The sequence below is a fragment of the Fomitiporia mediterranea genome, assembly GCF_000271605.1.
Source record: "Fomitiporia mediterranea MF3/22 unplaced genomic scaffold FOMMEscaffold_6, whole genome shotgun sequence".
Classification (NCBI taxonomy): Eukaryota; Fungi; Basidiomycota; class Agaricomycetes; order Hymenochaetales; family Hymenochaetaceae; genus Fomitiporia; species Fomitiporia mediterranea.
The window spans coordinates 2,339,338-2,353,033 of record NW_006760391.1 but is presented as its reverse complement, the minus strand read 5'-3'; the positions used below and the strand labels follow the sequence as shown (position 1 = coordinate 2,353,033).

General features: G+C 48.2%; 4 protein-coding genes across 4 annotated transcripts; 2 read left to right on the top strand and 2 right to left on the bottom strand.

Moving 5' to 3' along the window:
• Nucleotides 1-194: 194 nt before the first annotated feature.
• On the bottom strand, nucleotides 195-1,934 carry FmCCP (cytochrome C peroxidase). Its single transcript, XM_007266721.1, has 8 exons — nucleotides 1,603-1,934; nucleotides 1,500-1,548; nucleotides 1,359-1,440; nucleotides 1,153-1,306; nucleotides 960-1,093; nucleotides 765-908; nucleotides 555-710; nucleotides 195-503 (listed from the first exon to the last, which is right to left on the bottom strand). Exons 1-8 carry the CDS (start codon nucleotides 1,921-1,923, stop codon nucleotides 395-397), a joined length of 1,149 nt encoding a protein of 382 aa, XP_007266783.1. The 5' UTR covers nucleotides 1,924-1,934; the 3' UTR covers nucleotides 195-394.
• A 2,459-nt stretch (nucleotides 1,935-4,393) lies between these two features.
• FOMMEDRAFT_140822 (uncharacterized protein) lies at nucleotides 4,394-5,605 on the bottom strand. Its single transcript, XM_007266720.1, has 2 exons — nucleotides 5,254-5,605; nucleotides 4,394-5,188 (listed from the first exon to the last, which is right to left on the bottom strand). Exons 1-2 carry the CDS (start codon nucleotides 5,534-5,536, stop codon nucleotides 4,914-4,916), a joined length of 558 nt encoding a protein of 185 aa, XP_007266782.1. The 5' UTR covers nucleotides 5,537-5,605; the 3' UTR covers nucleotides 4,394-4,913.
• A 1,868-nt stretch (nucleotides 5,606-7,473) lies between these two features.
• On the top strand, nucleotides 7,474-10,968 carry FOMMEDRAFT_168141 (uncharacterized protein). Its single transcript, XM_007266719.1, has 9 exons — nucleotides 7,474-7,729; nucleotides 7,790-7,933; nucleotides 7,992-8,502; nucleotides 8,567-8,672; nucleotides 8,765-8,990; nucleotides 9,050-9,415; nucleotides 9,506-9,738; nucleotides 9,826-10,133; nucleotides 10,190-10,968. The coding sequence occupies exons 7-9, from the start codon at nucleotides 9,686-9,688 to the stop codon at nucleotides 10,759-10,761; spliced, it is 933 nt and encodes a 310-aa protein (XP_007266781.1). The 5' UTR covers nucleotides 7,474-7,729; nucleotides 7,790-7,933; nucleotides 7,992-8,502; nucleotides 8,567-8,672; nucleotides 8,765-8,990; nucleotides 9,050-9,415; nucleotides 9,506-9,685; the 3' UTR covers nucleotides 10,762-10,968.
• Nucleotides 10,969-11,216: 248 nt separating this feature from the next.
• On the top strand, nucleotides 11,217-13,550 carry FOMMEDRAFT_20241 (uncharacterized protein). Its single transcript, XM_007266718.1, has 3 exons — nucleotides 11,217-12,307; nucleotides 12,367-12,910; nucleotides 12,967-13,550. The coding sequence occupies exon 1, from the start codon at nucleotides 11,420-11,422 to the stop codon at nucleotides 12,287-12,289; it is 870 nt and encodes a 289-aa protein (XP_007266780.1). The 5' UTR covers nucleotides 11,217-11,419; the 3' UTR covers nucleotides 12,290-12,307; nucleotides 12,367-12,910; nucleotides 12,967-13,550.
• Nucleotides 13,551-13,696: the final 146 nt, after the last annotated feature.

Here is a 13,696-nt window from a genome sequence, read left to right as displayed (position 1 = left end):
GATTTGTGGACAGCCAGTCTGTTCTACTGCTTTGACCGCTTCCCAGAACATACCATTTCTTGACGCTGGCGCATTCTCATTATTATGTTCTCCGTGTAGTCATCACAATCATGTATTAGTAGCACTGCTTGCTGGCTTCTGACTGCATATGTATACAACTGGTTCACATCTCTCGCCATACAGACACAGAAGGAGCGACAATAAATTGATTAAAGATAGTGAGCAATAAGACAAACAGCAGCTGGACGCAAAACAAAAATATATCGGTAGGTAAGACGTAGGCCCTAATTTAAATTATCTAGAGTTGGGATGTAGATCTAGGTCTAAACCGAGCCGGAACTCTAAATCTATCTGACGGGATCGGGATGGCGTGTGCAAGAAAATAATTCTGGATCTATTGGGACTTTTGCTCATCCGTGTTCTTCAACAGCCATGGCTCCTGAGCAACCCATTGACTCTCGGGAACACCGAGTTCGAGAAGCTTGGCAAATGCCTTCGAGAAACTATAAATCCTGGTAAGCGGTATAGTTATGCAGAGAATGTAAAAGGCGTACTCTTCGAAGAAAATATCCTGGTTATCTGCATATGCCTTTGCGAATTTCTTGAAGTTCTTGTCTTGAACAAGAACGTAGTCGGTCGGCAGCATCATAAGAGAACCAGTCTTCTTGTCCTGTAGCTGCTTGGGACCACTCCATTTTCTCCAAATCCACCTGGAAATTACACAGATTAACAAGCTGATATGATGTACAGGCCAAGATACGCACTTCTCATTAAAAAGGAGAGTGAAGAAATCGTTGGTGAATGTGATTGGTGAGAACGTCCAGGGACCCTCAAATCCAGAGCGATCGGTATGGCAACGTCCCAGAGCATGTGCACCTAACAAAGCAACAATTTCCTGGTCGTTGAATCTGGAGCTAAAGTTATAGAAATGAATATTGTTAAATATGTTTAGAACATACCCCATTCGGTAGAATATGTTTCGAACGTGGTCTGAGCCCTGGCTGGCATCCGGAAGTCGGCCATCTGGAGTCGCGTCCTTAGAGAAGCCGTCAATGCGACCGGCTCTCCACGGGATCTTCGGACCTCCCATTTCCTACAATGAAACAAGATCCATCATTGATACCAAAAATAACCTGATTAGGAATTGCTTACCTGAACTGCGCACACGCCGGCAAGAGTCCAGAGATCACCGTAGCTTATCCATGGGAACTTTGCCTTCACTTTCTCAAGCAAGTCCCGAGCAACATTCAAGCCGTTGTTGGCACCGTGAAGAGATTCCGGCTCGAAGCGCATCGCAGCATAGTTACTTAAAAATTTGTTAATGGGAAATGAAAGCTTCCATTTGATATACAATTTACCTTCCGCCGGTCTTCGTCTCCTTATCGTACGTACCGGAGCTGTGCCACGCCAAACGAACGAGGACGGGACCGTAAGAACCATCTTCGTGCGAACGAATAGATAAGAATCTTTCGGGCTCTTTAGGAAGCATAAAGACATACCATCATATTCGCCATTTTCCTCCAAAATGTTGACAATCTCGTTGTAAACCTATGGAGTATTAATAGAGAGGACACGGAAAATTTTCACTGCAAGGTGTCTAACCTTCTGGTAATCTTCCTTCGTCGGGACGAAGTTGGCCTTGACCTTCACAGCCTGGCCAGCAGACTTGGCCGCAGTGCCCGCCTCTCTGCCCACATCCGATGTGGCGTAGACGTAGTATCCAACGGATACGAGTGCAGCAGCACCAACTGAGCCATAGAGCCAGGCATTGCTACCCGACTTGGGCTCGGGGTTCGGGGCGGACTCAGTTGCGTATTTGCGTAAGGAGGGACGAACGCGCATGCTAGTGCGCATAGCAGCGCGAGGCGCTGCGGCAAATGCGGTCCGACGGGCGGGGGTGCGGAGGGCAGCGAGCATGGACATGGTGGCAAGAGGATCCGGATAGATAGGAAAATGTATGGAGGTCTAGAAAATACTGTTGATATTTATATTTTCTCCTGTTCAGTGTTTATGAGTAAGGTTAGTTCGTGACGACACGTGACTCCCCCGCACTCATTGTCTGACCAATCAGCACGCCTGCATTTCCCGACTCTTCACGTCGAACATTCAACGACTGACGACTCTTGCTCTGCGCTACCGACGGCGGGTGGTCGACGCGTCGTTGAGAAGACCCGTTTAGACTTTGTGCACAGCTTTGAAGTATATTTGAATCAATTCAACGAAGTCGAATCTTAGCCTCGATTCGTCGACACCTCGTGATCTCTTTTGGTCCCGGTTCGTTGTGCCTCCTCCCCACGCCTGCTTCTTTCATTTTACTCCGCTACGCGATCAATAGCGTGCATTGGCTCACGAGCAACTGGGTTGCTCATCATGACTGTGGCATCCATGCCAGTCAGTTGCAATGTATCAGATGGTGATATTTCAACTGCGGAATATCAATGTTCTCTCCCTCACTGTGTCATGGGCAACATCAACTGCATCTCTCCCTCAAAGTCGTATCACACTCAAGTCTCACGATCTGATAACATCTTGTTTTGCTATATCAAAGGCCAAAGTGGTGCTGTAAGCGCTCTTCAGTGCCTGCGGAGGCGTAAATTGATAGGTCGTGAATAATCGTCTGTATCTAACATTGCCGCTCGTTACGCACTTCCCATTGCGCGCCTTGGCTCGTATTCGGTACAAGAACTCCGCTGGCAACGAACTCCGGATCTTCAATACGCTGGCCTTCCATGGGTGTGATCGATGGTGCTGTGTATGCACAAAAAGGTTTCATGGGTCATCGGTCATCTGTCTTACGAGATGTGAGATATGAGATTCACAAACTTTGTCTTGGTGGTGGCTGAAATTGACTGATGATTTTCTTCTTCTCACGGCTGTCAGAGTGCCACGGAACCTTTAACGGATGCAAATGACACTGCAATATTAAAAATAACCATGCAAGTAATCGAAAACGCTACGCGCCACGCATCATTCCCAACGGGCTTCTCTCTGTAAATACAGCGCGGACACGTTCTGCCGTGCTCCGCCCGAAGATTCGGATTCGGAAGGCGATTTTTTTTGTGCTGTCCTTCGTCTCTGGGCTGTCCATTAATTAATCTGCCTCGCCTGCAGCCACCGTGCTTCCATGTCGATGGGTAATCGCCGCCCGTGTAGACGTGCGATGCAGGTGGTGATACCTTTCAAAGGTGCATGCACCTTATGCAGTGTTTGTAGTTTGAAAGATAACGCCTGGAAGCCGAATTTAATTTCGCCTGCCTTTGGAACCACCCATGTTAGAATAGATTGTCATATCATCGGTCGTGATCGCCATAGTCAGCATAGCTATCTTAGAGACGTGGTCGACATTTTCCCTACACCACAAACGTGTATACCAGAAGGTGCAGTGCCGCGATCAAGCCACTCGCATGACAGGCTTTGAGATACGCTGATCGCATGACCCGGAAATTTCCTTATGCGGAAGTGCTTTTTCATAGCGAGTCTATTCTTTCTCAATACTATGTATTGATGTACACAATTACAAAGCATTATGATGTGAGAGAAAAAGTCAGGGGAGAACCGGTGCACGCTGATACGAGGACACGAAGGTCCTACTGTAACGTGATCCCTCTTTTCAAAGAATCCCTCTTTTCAATTTTTGCATTTGCACACTTTACACAATACCTTACACTACCAAAAAATTCAATGAGGTATATTTGTACTATAAAAATATATTGTGTCTTTTTTTCTGTAAAAAAATTGATGAAAAAATAAAAAAATGGTAAATACTACTTTTTCCAATGGTAGCTTCAATTGTAATTAGCTCTATTAATTTTATTAGTAGATTTTTTGTTACAATTAGGCTTCTTATATTTTCTATACATGCATAAGTGTTCTTATTATAATTTGTGAGTAGTATGCTGATTGTTGTGAATTAAAATTGTAGAAAGATTGGTTGAGAGTGACAAAAGCGTGACAATTGTGCTAAAGTATTATAGCAACATAGTGTGTTCACAAAGCTTACACGCGTCAAATCATTGTGACAACTTGTGACAAAAATTGAAAAGAGGGATCCTCTCCCTTCCTGCCTCAAAAAAAATCGTAAAATTTTTTTTGAAAAGAGGAGCATGTTTATAATATATAGATATACATATTTACAAATTTTACAGTTAAAAAAATGTGTGGTTGTGGCTGTAGAAAAAAATTGAAAAGAGGGATCATGTTACAGTAGTTGTGGGGGTGGGGCTTTCGAGGCCCAGACTATAGCAATCAACATCTCTTTACGTACACAAGTATAATAATGACGCATTCAGAAAGTTTTCAAGAGCTGCCAAACTGGGAACATGATCATTCGCATACATGGCAATTCATCAAAGTTTACAGAATACAACAAGTTGCAAGGAAAAGAGACGGGAATGGGAACGGGGTGGCAAAAACCGCGTGCACACGGTGCACAGGATTCAATAACACAGCATCATCAATGTGTACATAATATCGGGACCGAAACAAGCAATGAGTCAAGAAACAAGGCAAAATATTCCTAGTGCCTACGTGGAGGAAGGAAGATTGAATATGACTCGGTGGGATGACATTTCATGTAGGAGTATTTATAGTCCTGAGCTCCTTCAGCAAATTGTCAGACTTCAACATAACTGTACAAGAGGAGACAGGGGCGATGGAAAATAAAGACCAATTGAATCAATCCTAATTGGGTTATACGTTCCTACGCGGACAAAAGGGGGCGGTCAAAGTGCTCTCTTCATGAGAGGCACTGAGTTGGCCGGATCGAATTCCGGTGCGCGGGTCAAGTCATAATAACGCTTCCGCGATTTCCTGAGCGGCAACCAACGAGCAGAGAGCCCACCGAGCATCCCGACAGTGGGGATAAAACAGGTTCAGTTGAAATGCGAGCTGCACAGTCGCAGCTGCCCTGAGCTTCACGTAGTTGGAAAGGCGCCGTGCTGCGCGTTGTCCGCAGAAGTGCGTTTGCGCCAAGAAGAAACTGCGGGACGAGGAGGAGACGCAGTCGGTGTCGGCGGAGAGGTGGAGTAACGCGGCTTGGGAACGGGGACTGGCACTGCCTGAGATAATGGTACGGCGTTTGTCGCGACATGGTATCCAGTAGTCGAATAGGGAGGCGGAGGCGGTCTGACAACGGGGACTGGAGCGTGTGCAGACTGGTAGTGAACCGGTGTCGGGTTTACCGAAGGAGCTGTATGCAAGGTGAGACGGACGGCTCAGACGATACACGTGTGCAATCCCATTAGTGGAACGTACCAGTCGTTACATGACCTCTAAATTCAGACTGACCGTAAGATGCCCCTCCATTGCCGCGTCCGTCACGACCCATGTGCGGCGGTATGTATGCAGTTGGGTAAGAGATGTGTGCAGGATGCTGACGGTCCTTCTGGGGTTCCGGTGGGAGAGGCACAGGTCCGAGGCGGGGCGCGAGACACAGCTCGGGGTGAGCATTCACAAACGTTTGCGAGACTGGCGGGCGAGGCTGTGCGCAGCGACCAGAGCGAGTGGACGTTGCGACAGGATGACGGACGGGCGCCATTGCTAAGTAGTTATCGCAGATGATTTCGAGGCGAATCCAAGATGTTGTGCGAGTATTAGTAGGAGGTGGCCAGCAGCTGGGGGACTGGTACAGAGAGTAGGCATGAGGGGCGTATTTAAGCAGAATGGGAGAGGAAGGACGCGTCGAGTTAAATGGCCGGGCACGTGCTTCTATGCGCAACTCTGCACGTGATAGCTCTCGCGGTTGCAGACTTGGGCAAAATTTATGAATTTGCGTAGGTTCAATCGACATGGTATATACTATCCTGAGGAGAAAAATTACCTTTCAAGCAACTAAAATTGATAAAAATAAGTATTATGCGGAATTTGACTGCCAATGCCATGTGGATAGTGTAAAGCATGCCATGAAAGGGAGGCTTATATAATCAATGACTCACCGAAGAATCAAAGGGAAGTTGCCATCTACTCCATTTTTTTACGCTTTTACCTACTGTCCAAGCGATCCAGTGCAAATAGTCGTTTCTTTTCAGTAACATTTTCCTCAATCAATTCGCCTTTCTTGGAGCCTTACTCAAGATTTCTGAGTACTTCGACCGAAAACGGCGAATCGATTGGGCGTCTAATCATGGCAGTACAGAGAATGCAGGTGTCGCAAGAGCCTACTTTCTAATTCTGTGCTTCATCGAACTCCGCGTCGCCATGCCGTTCAAATGGCAACCTAGTTCACAGTCAGTACACGAGGCTCACACAAGCATGTTCGACACACCGAATCCGTCAGGCGATTTCTGAAGTGCCAGAGCTGCATACCAGTGCTCAAGATACGCCTTGATGAGAACGTGTTGGTCGTGCGGACGGAAAGCTTTCCTTTGAGAACGCACAACTGAACTGGCTCACTGATCATGTGCCACGTTCCCTAAATACTCCAAGAGCTCCTGTAACATTTGCAAGCACACGAAAACCTCGAGTACGCTTTTATTTAGCTTTAGCGTTATTGTCAAGTCTGTAAACACTAAATCCCGCCATCGTGCAGTGATCACTAGACATCATCATGGATTTTGACCTCAAGGTGCCTCCATGATCCCGTGAGTCAGCGAACTGGACCTGGGCCGACTGATTCCGAGTATGCGGTTATTTTCTTTCGGGACAAATGTTCTTGCGAGTAAGACAGGATATTCAATCCAGTTCTAAAAAAGCCACTTCTCCCCTGCCTGGTATCATGTGGTATGATGAAAATGCCAGATTGTAATGTAATGTGTTCATGAAATTTGGGCTTCACACCGACTTCATCGGAGACAAGTAAAATCACGTCCAGTATCCATAACTAATCTGATTTACAGCAGTCTCTCGATGAGCCTCGCAGCTCGAGGCATTACACTGCACGGGTTGTTCAGAGCTTATTTGCCTAAACCTTCGCGTTGAAATATTAATCGAGCGCTGAGTACGGATACTTGATGCTGTTAACTGCTTCATCGCGGTCGATTGCATAAATTGAAGATAGATTAAAGTAACGGAATCGACTCTTTCATGCTGCTTATGCAGTCGAAATGCCAATGACAAGGATCTTCTCGTTTCAGGTAACACTGATTGTACACGCGTATGGTAACTTACTTTGAATCATCACGATTCTCATGACCAAGTTTCCATAATGAGGAAGCTTGAGCAAGTGCTTCTGAACCCGGCGCAATCAACGACCGACGTCGTACGACGCAAAGACCGACACTGACGCGTTTGACGCTGATGAGCGATTGCGGAATCTGCAGATTCTCAGGAGCTGCGGATGCCTTGGAAAAAGGGACTACTTGCCTTCCTGAAATGAATCGATTGTTTCGCAACTATCAACATCGATTGGCACATGCTGTTAAGAGATAATTTCGGATGCAGCTGCTGCGCTCCATTGTCGTTCATCATTCGAATACGCCGGCTCTTGGAAGCCAGCATACACGTCTGGAGGCTACTGACACGGTAAGGCTGAGGATAGGCCCAAACAGCGCCTGAGCGTCTAGTTGCTCCCTTAAGCGCTTGGCTCCACAACACGTTGCGCCTTTGGGCATAGACATCGTCCCTGCGCGAAGCATTTCCATGAGTGCAGAGTTGACCTCCCGTTTCATAGCTGTGCCTCGGGTTCCTCGCCTCGGAACACATAGGGAGGTGTCGGGACGAATCGACGCTCTCGCGGCAGACATGGCGCTACGTGCTTTAATTGTACAATAGCTTAACCTATTGGGTACACCAGGTTGTTTCAATAGCAAATGCATTATGCTGGCTGATACTAATACGTGTTGTTTATTCATAGGGATTGCAGCGTGTCCATGTATGATTGTCAGGCATACCTCATTGCTAATATCGCGGGATGCGTGTATAACATGACAGTGGAGCTGATCACAGCAGAGATGTGCATAGATCACAAGAGCAGTGTATTGCCCAATGATCCTCCTGCGTAAGCCAGTCATGTTTGCTGTAATGTGCTATACAATCTTTTGATTTCCGTTTTGTAGACAATAACGACTGCAGTGCAGCGATCGATACTCGAGGCTTGCATGCTCCATTGGGACTCAAGGCTCTGTTTAGAAACTTAACGCCTGCAGGGACCCTGATGCATGCACATTGGAGATGATCCCATCCAGTCGTGTCGGCGTAGAATGGTAGCTCTCATAGTCCTCGGGACAAGTTGTCAGCGATCCGGTACTGTGACATGGGGTATCAGGGCCAGAAGCCAAAGAACTAACGAAAAAAGGACTGTCAAAGGTAGGGAATCAATATTCGCTGACTTCGTAAGCGTGCATCTTTGTTCCGCAATCTGGCTCGACGTTCGATGGATAGCTCGATCTTAGCTTCGTCCGAATCTAATAGGCGTGTTGCTAGATGAAGGACATGTGGCGAGATCGTGGGTCCGAAATACATGTGCCGACACGGAAGAAGCTTTGTTATGAGACTCGAAGTCTTGTCTATGAACGGATGGAGCCTGCTTCGACGAGGCCGAGCGTCCTCTGTATTTCAAAAAAAAAAAAGGTATCGAATTGAGCTCGATCACGCGTATCAGGTCTTGTCAAGATTGACTAAGATCACGCCAGATAGTTAATATTTGTGCCTTAGACGCGACCAACGGAAGCAGATTACCCGAGATCACAACACCAAACGGTCTCGGTGGCGGACATAACAACACATCATCTTACGAGGTAAGCAAGACAAAATTGGAACGCTCAATAGCCACCTCACTTTATGCGGGCTACCGCGGATTCTTCCACGTGGGTGTCGTTCCTAAAAGCAGTGGAAAGCCCGTAACGCAAGCGGTTTATTTCGCGAGAGTTCGATCTATACGAACTCGTCAATAAAGACAAACAAACCCGAGTCGTCCCATTCGTTGATTGAACGTCTTCCTCCAAATCGGTATCGCGAATTGCCAACATGTACCCGACAATGTCCATCCGACTTTCCGCGCAAAACCCCTGTTTGATGGTTCTGTCGCTTTCTCTGCCACTCTCTGTGCTGGTCGGGTAAGCCTTGTTTGTTGTGTGATTGCTGATCGGGCTCAGTTCGCTTAGTCTATTCATAGTGGAACAATAGGTCTCACGTCAGCATCTCGGCATCATTGCCTGCTTGTATAGGTTTAGGCATACCTCGGTTTTGACAGCCTCTCTATTCGCACTGTTGTCGCGGGAAAGGGCGGCACGAGTCGGACCAACGGAGGCCTCTCTCGAGTTCGCGTAGTTCGCCCTTTGTCAGCCCCCTCAGTAGGCAGTTACATCAAAAACCGACCTTCGCTTAAGCGACGCTTCCTATTTAGGAAATAATATACAAACTTGTTGCACTGGCCTGTCGAGGCGGTGTGTAGTACTGGTGCAACAGCCAGTGCAGGGCTGAGTAAATCATGTGCATCCCCGGTGTACGCAGAGCCTCATAATGACTCGGTTGCGATGAGGTATGTCTGCACGTATAATTGCGAAGTAGCATCCCTTGCTGAGGTCTGATCTCCCCGTCGTCATTTGTTTCTTAACTTTTCATTCCGCAGCCAGCTTTTCCAATACCGACTGAATGTCTTCACGCTCGCTACTCTAAGCGCATTTTTCATATCTCCGGTCTTCCGCGCGCTTATCCTTGGATCTCTTGCTGTGCTTTTTTCTTTCCTGTTCCCGAGCCTTTTTCGTCATTATAGCACGAGGTCTGGACGGTGTGCATTAGAGTCTTGGTGATGCAATTGCTTGGTCAGGAACGGGGGGCTCCCGTGACGTCTTCTCCCACCCTGTAAATATTTCAAATATACTATTTAACTTCTGAATGTTCACTAATGTCCCGTTCCCCTCATTCGCACCCCCCGCCCCTCGTGTTTAGGCAATTAACTGCAACGCCTCGTGCCTGTTCAGCTGTATCCACAGGAGAAGCCATGTCTGCCCAAGTACCCTATTATCGTGACCCGTACAGCCATGCCAGGAGCAGCTCTGGGGGCAGCCACACTAGTCCCTACTCTAATGCACAGTATCCTTCTCCGCCGGACTCAAGCTCTAGTAGGAGCTTTCCCAACACTGGGGGCGCATATAACCACAATAGCCCTCAGCGCAATTCCCGATCACGCAATGCAAATGCACGAGTATATGTGTCGAATGCAATGGAGGTTGAATCTAGAGAAGATCCGCTGCAGTGTAGGTGTCGGATCTTCTGATTTTCCTCTTTCATAGGGTTGACTGTTTATTCATAGTTTCCATAACACAGTCCCCCAGGAACCCTAGCCTTCACTTCTTACTTGCGAGGGATTCTGCAAGGGAGAATTCTTTTACTCTTGATCTGAACATTGATCCCTGCCACATCGTCCCCCCAAGTGTATATCAGAACTATGGTGCCCTTTGGGTAACGAGGGATCGCCCATTGCACTTCCGAATCGTCTCGCGCGAATTTCCTTGGGTGATCGACATCAGGGCAGGTGAGGCGCTCGAGGGGGGCGAACGGGGAGTAACATGTGGTGACGTCTGGAGTCATCTCTACCACGAACTCGCTAAGTCAATAAGTAACGAGGACTGGGCGCACCTCAGCGACATGGCCGCTACCGACCGGGTTGCGCGGGGACGCCACGAGTATCTAGTCGATCTTGCCAGGCAGCAAATTGGAAGTGGCAATAATGTATCGCTTGTCCGCCTAGACTGGCTCATGAGGAAGACTGTCTTTGTCGGTCTGGAAAGAGACGAAGGGTACAGGCTATCTACTCAGCGCCTCCTTCCCGGTAGCGAGCGATGCACTGAGACGTGGGTCGCTCATTTCGCTGAAAGTGAATGAGGCGAGGTCCTACCTGTGGCACTCCTGCCATACTTGGCTTGTTTCGCCGCCGATACCCCCTGTATATTGCTGCAAAGTGGACTAGTACGTGTGTTATTGTGTTTCTCAGTTACCTAATGCGTGTACACACCTTCTGCATGTATTGCATATGTATAACATCCATCTATGATAGTTATTTCCTTATTTGTAAATGTCAATAGTAATAGGCGCGAAGAAGCATGGTCCACAAAGTGAACATCTCAGCCTGCCGTAATATAGTAAGCATTTATCAATAATGAAATATTAGAGGGCAGTGTCATTATGAGGGTATGTCGGGTTCCGGGGGTACCAATCGGGGACTACCAAAAAGCCTAGCCTGAGGTGAATTGCCCAAGGCAGCGGATGCGCAAAGTAATTTGCTCTTTACGGGTAACATCGTCTTCGAGAATTTGTCTAGACTGCACATATGAGCCGCTCGAACGTCCAGTTTGCTCGAATACACATGCTTGCACCATCTGCATCTTTTCACAAGCGCCAATCTCTGCTGAGAAACCGAGGAAGGACAAAGGAAAGCGTATTTTACGAACTTTCTCCATGACAAGTCGATCCACTGTACTACTTTCCGAGTAAACTTCGCCAAATCTTTCCGACGACCGGAAGTTTCCCGAAATGACCTACCATGCGTATTCCCCTGGCAGGGCGCCACAGTACTACTACCCACAATTCTATCCCATCCCACAGCCAAGACCTGACTCATTGTATGCTCGTCCGCTCACACCGGACGCTACGAGGGAGCAGCGTAAGCTTCGCAAGAAGCAGCAGCAGCGGTGGTCATTCGGGGGCTACGCTCAACAGCCACAAGCATACCTTCTCACACCGCCACCGACACCCGCACCCGCGAAACCGCGGCGTGTGCTCTGGGAGGCGGATTATAGTAGGCTCTTCCATTTCTGATCCAGATGAGAGGGGGTTTCTGATGAACAAATTTGCAGTGAATGCTCCAGCGTCCTCTAGATGGCCCGAATTACATCCAGTTCTCGCGATGGACACCACACGGGTAATCTTCGACGTCCGAGTCCCTCCTGAGCAGGCAATCAATTCAGAAGCATATACAAGGTTCTGGAACGAGAGCGCTCTACGGCGGCCGACAACGCATATGCGGCTAGTCTCACAGGATCATCCATGGACATTTGAACTGGATTTCCGCCCCCTCTTCGCAAAAAAGGGAACTCCTCATTACGTGACCTGTGGCGACGTATGGACGGCGCTCACATCAGGCCTCGCCCGACCTATTACGGACGCGGAGTGGGCACTTTTCACCACGACCAATAGACCAGAGCAAGCACAGAAGAAAAACTCAATGACACAAACAGTCGCAACGCGTAAGGTCGAGCATGGCAAGTTCCTGCGCCGTGTAGATTGGCTGGGAGCGAACATCATCTTCCGCGGTCTCGTAAAGGATGACAAATACGCTGGGGATGTGCTGCTTCCGGGACGAGAACCTTGTGCTGAAACATGGTTGGTTAAGTTCTCTGCAGCTAGAGCATAGGGTATACTCTAAGATGAGCTGGAAAAATAAATAAATAAAAATTCAGAAGTAGACATTTCCTTAAATGGAAAACAGACCTTCCTTCTCCGGTATTGCATAAAGACGCCGGGAAGACAAGAGGCGATGAGGACAAATTTTACATCCATAAATATCAATAGTAATGCGATGCGAGACAAGGGCTCGTGATAAGGCCTGTAGTAGTGCACGGTTTATAGCATGTATAGCTTTATAAGGGAAGGAAGAAACGGCGACTCGACGTATACTACCCCTCCCAGCACCTCTCGTCAAGTCTTTCGTCGCTCTTCGCCTAAACGAAATGACAACGTATACTCCTACCATTGTTCCCCGGGCATACCAACCCGAGACTACCACTGCTTATCCACCCGGGGTTGCAGAGTGTATGGCGCCCCTTATGCAACCAGTCCCTCTTCCAAATGTTCGCAAGGAAACACGCTACGCAACACCTCCGCCTCAATATTCACAGCAGCACAGATCGGAGTCGATCAGTCTTTGCCGGGCTCCCTTAATCCAGCCGCGAGAGTTAGCCGCACGGCACGAGTGCCAGTACTCTTATTGCCCCGCAAGATCACACCGTCTTCATCAGAGGCAGGGATCCAATAGCTTACATGTGATGCGTAAGTACAGCATTGAGCGGCGGTCGAGATCGCAATACTTACCCCACATTCGTTGTCCAATCAGCCTCATCTGCGCTCCCGCCTATAGTTGCCATACCTAGGCAAGAGCGTCGCTCGTCGTACACATCCCATGTTTCCGAAAACAGGCTCCTGAGCCAGATTCCCGTCACCATATCTCAATCCTCGTCGAGTCGTCGAGAAGGGGAACTAGCGTGCCCATGCGGGGTGCGACACTCACCGCTATCCAGATCCCCGTGGCTCGCGAACCGTCGGTCATGATGGAGAACCCGTTCCGCCTGGTTCTTCTACGCTTGCGCTTCGTCAGTGCGCACCCTCAAACTCTTGATACGACGAACGGAGCAGAAGCGCTATCCCACGTCCCTGGCACATGACCGACAAGCTGGGCCTCTGCAATCCTGCTTTCTTGTCCGATACTGGTCAAGGTATCAATCGCAGCATGATCATCTTGGTCCTGTAGAGCTACCTTCTGTTGAAAATTTATTAGCGCTCGATATCACATGCTCGACGGCGAGAAGGATATACCAAAAATCTTGTAATAAGCTTTTCCACCCTCTCCCCGCTCTCTTCTGCCTTCGTACATTGGATTCTAGTTCCGGACGACTTCTTCGACATTCTTAGCCTTCCTTTGTGATAGATGACTTGAACCACAAACACTGTATTTGACTTTTGATTGTAGTCGCGCAGACGACAATCGTAGCTTCCAAACTAGGATTACAGCCATGATAATCTCGACCAATGTTATCTTCTATTA

Coding starts and splice junctions, on each gene's coding strand:
- FmCCP (XM_007266721.1), bottom strand. CDS start 1,923: ATGTCCATGCTCGCTGCCCTCCGCACCCCCGCCCGTCGGACCGCATTT. Junction 1,549..1,602: donor CGAAGGAAGATTACCAGAAG/GTTAGACACCTT, acceptor AATACTCCATAG/GTTTACAACGAGATTGTCAA. Junction 504..554: donor CAGGATATTTTCTTCGAAGA/GTACGCCTTTTA, acceptor CAGGATTTATAG/TTTCTCGAAGGCATTTGCCA.
- FOMMEDRAFT_168141 (XM_007266719.1), top strand. CDS start 9,686: ATGCAATTGCTTGGTCAGGAACGGGGGGCTCCCGTGACGTCTTCTCCC. Junction 9,739..9,825: donor GTGACGTCTTCTCCCACCCT/GTAAATATTTCA, acceptor CCTCGTGTTTAG/GCAATTAACTGCAACGCCTC. Junction 10,134..10,189: donor TAGAGAAGATCCGCTGCAGT/GTAGGTGTCGGA, acceptor GTTTATTCATAG/TTTCCATAACACAGTCCCCC.
- FOMMEDRAFT_140822 (XM_007266720.1), bottom strand. CDS start 5,536: ATGGCGCCCGTCCGTCATCCTGTCGCAACGTCCACTCGCTCTGGTCGC. Junction 5,189..5,253: donor TAGAGGTCATGTAACGACTG/GTACGTTCCACT, acceptor CCTTGCATACAG/CTCCTTCGGTAAACCCGACA.
- FOMMEDRAFT_20241 (XM_007266718.1), top strand. CDS start 11,420: ATGCGTATTCCCCTGGCAGGGCGCCACAGTACTACTACCCACAATTCT.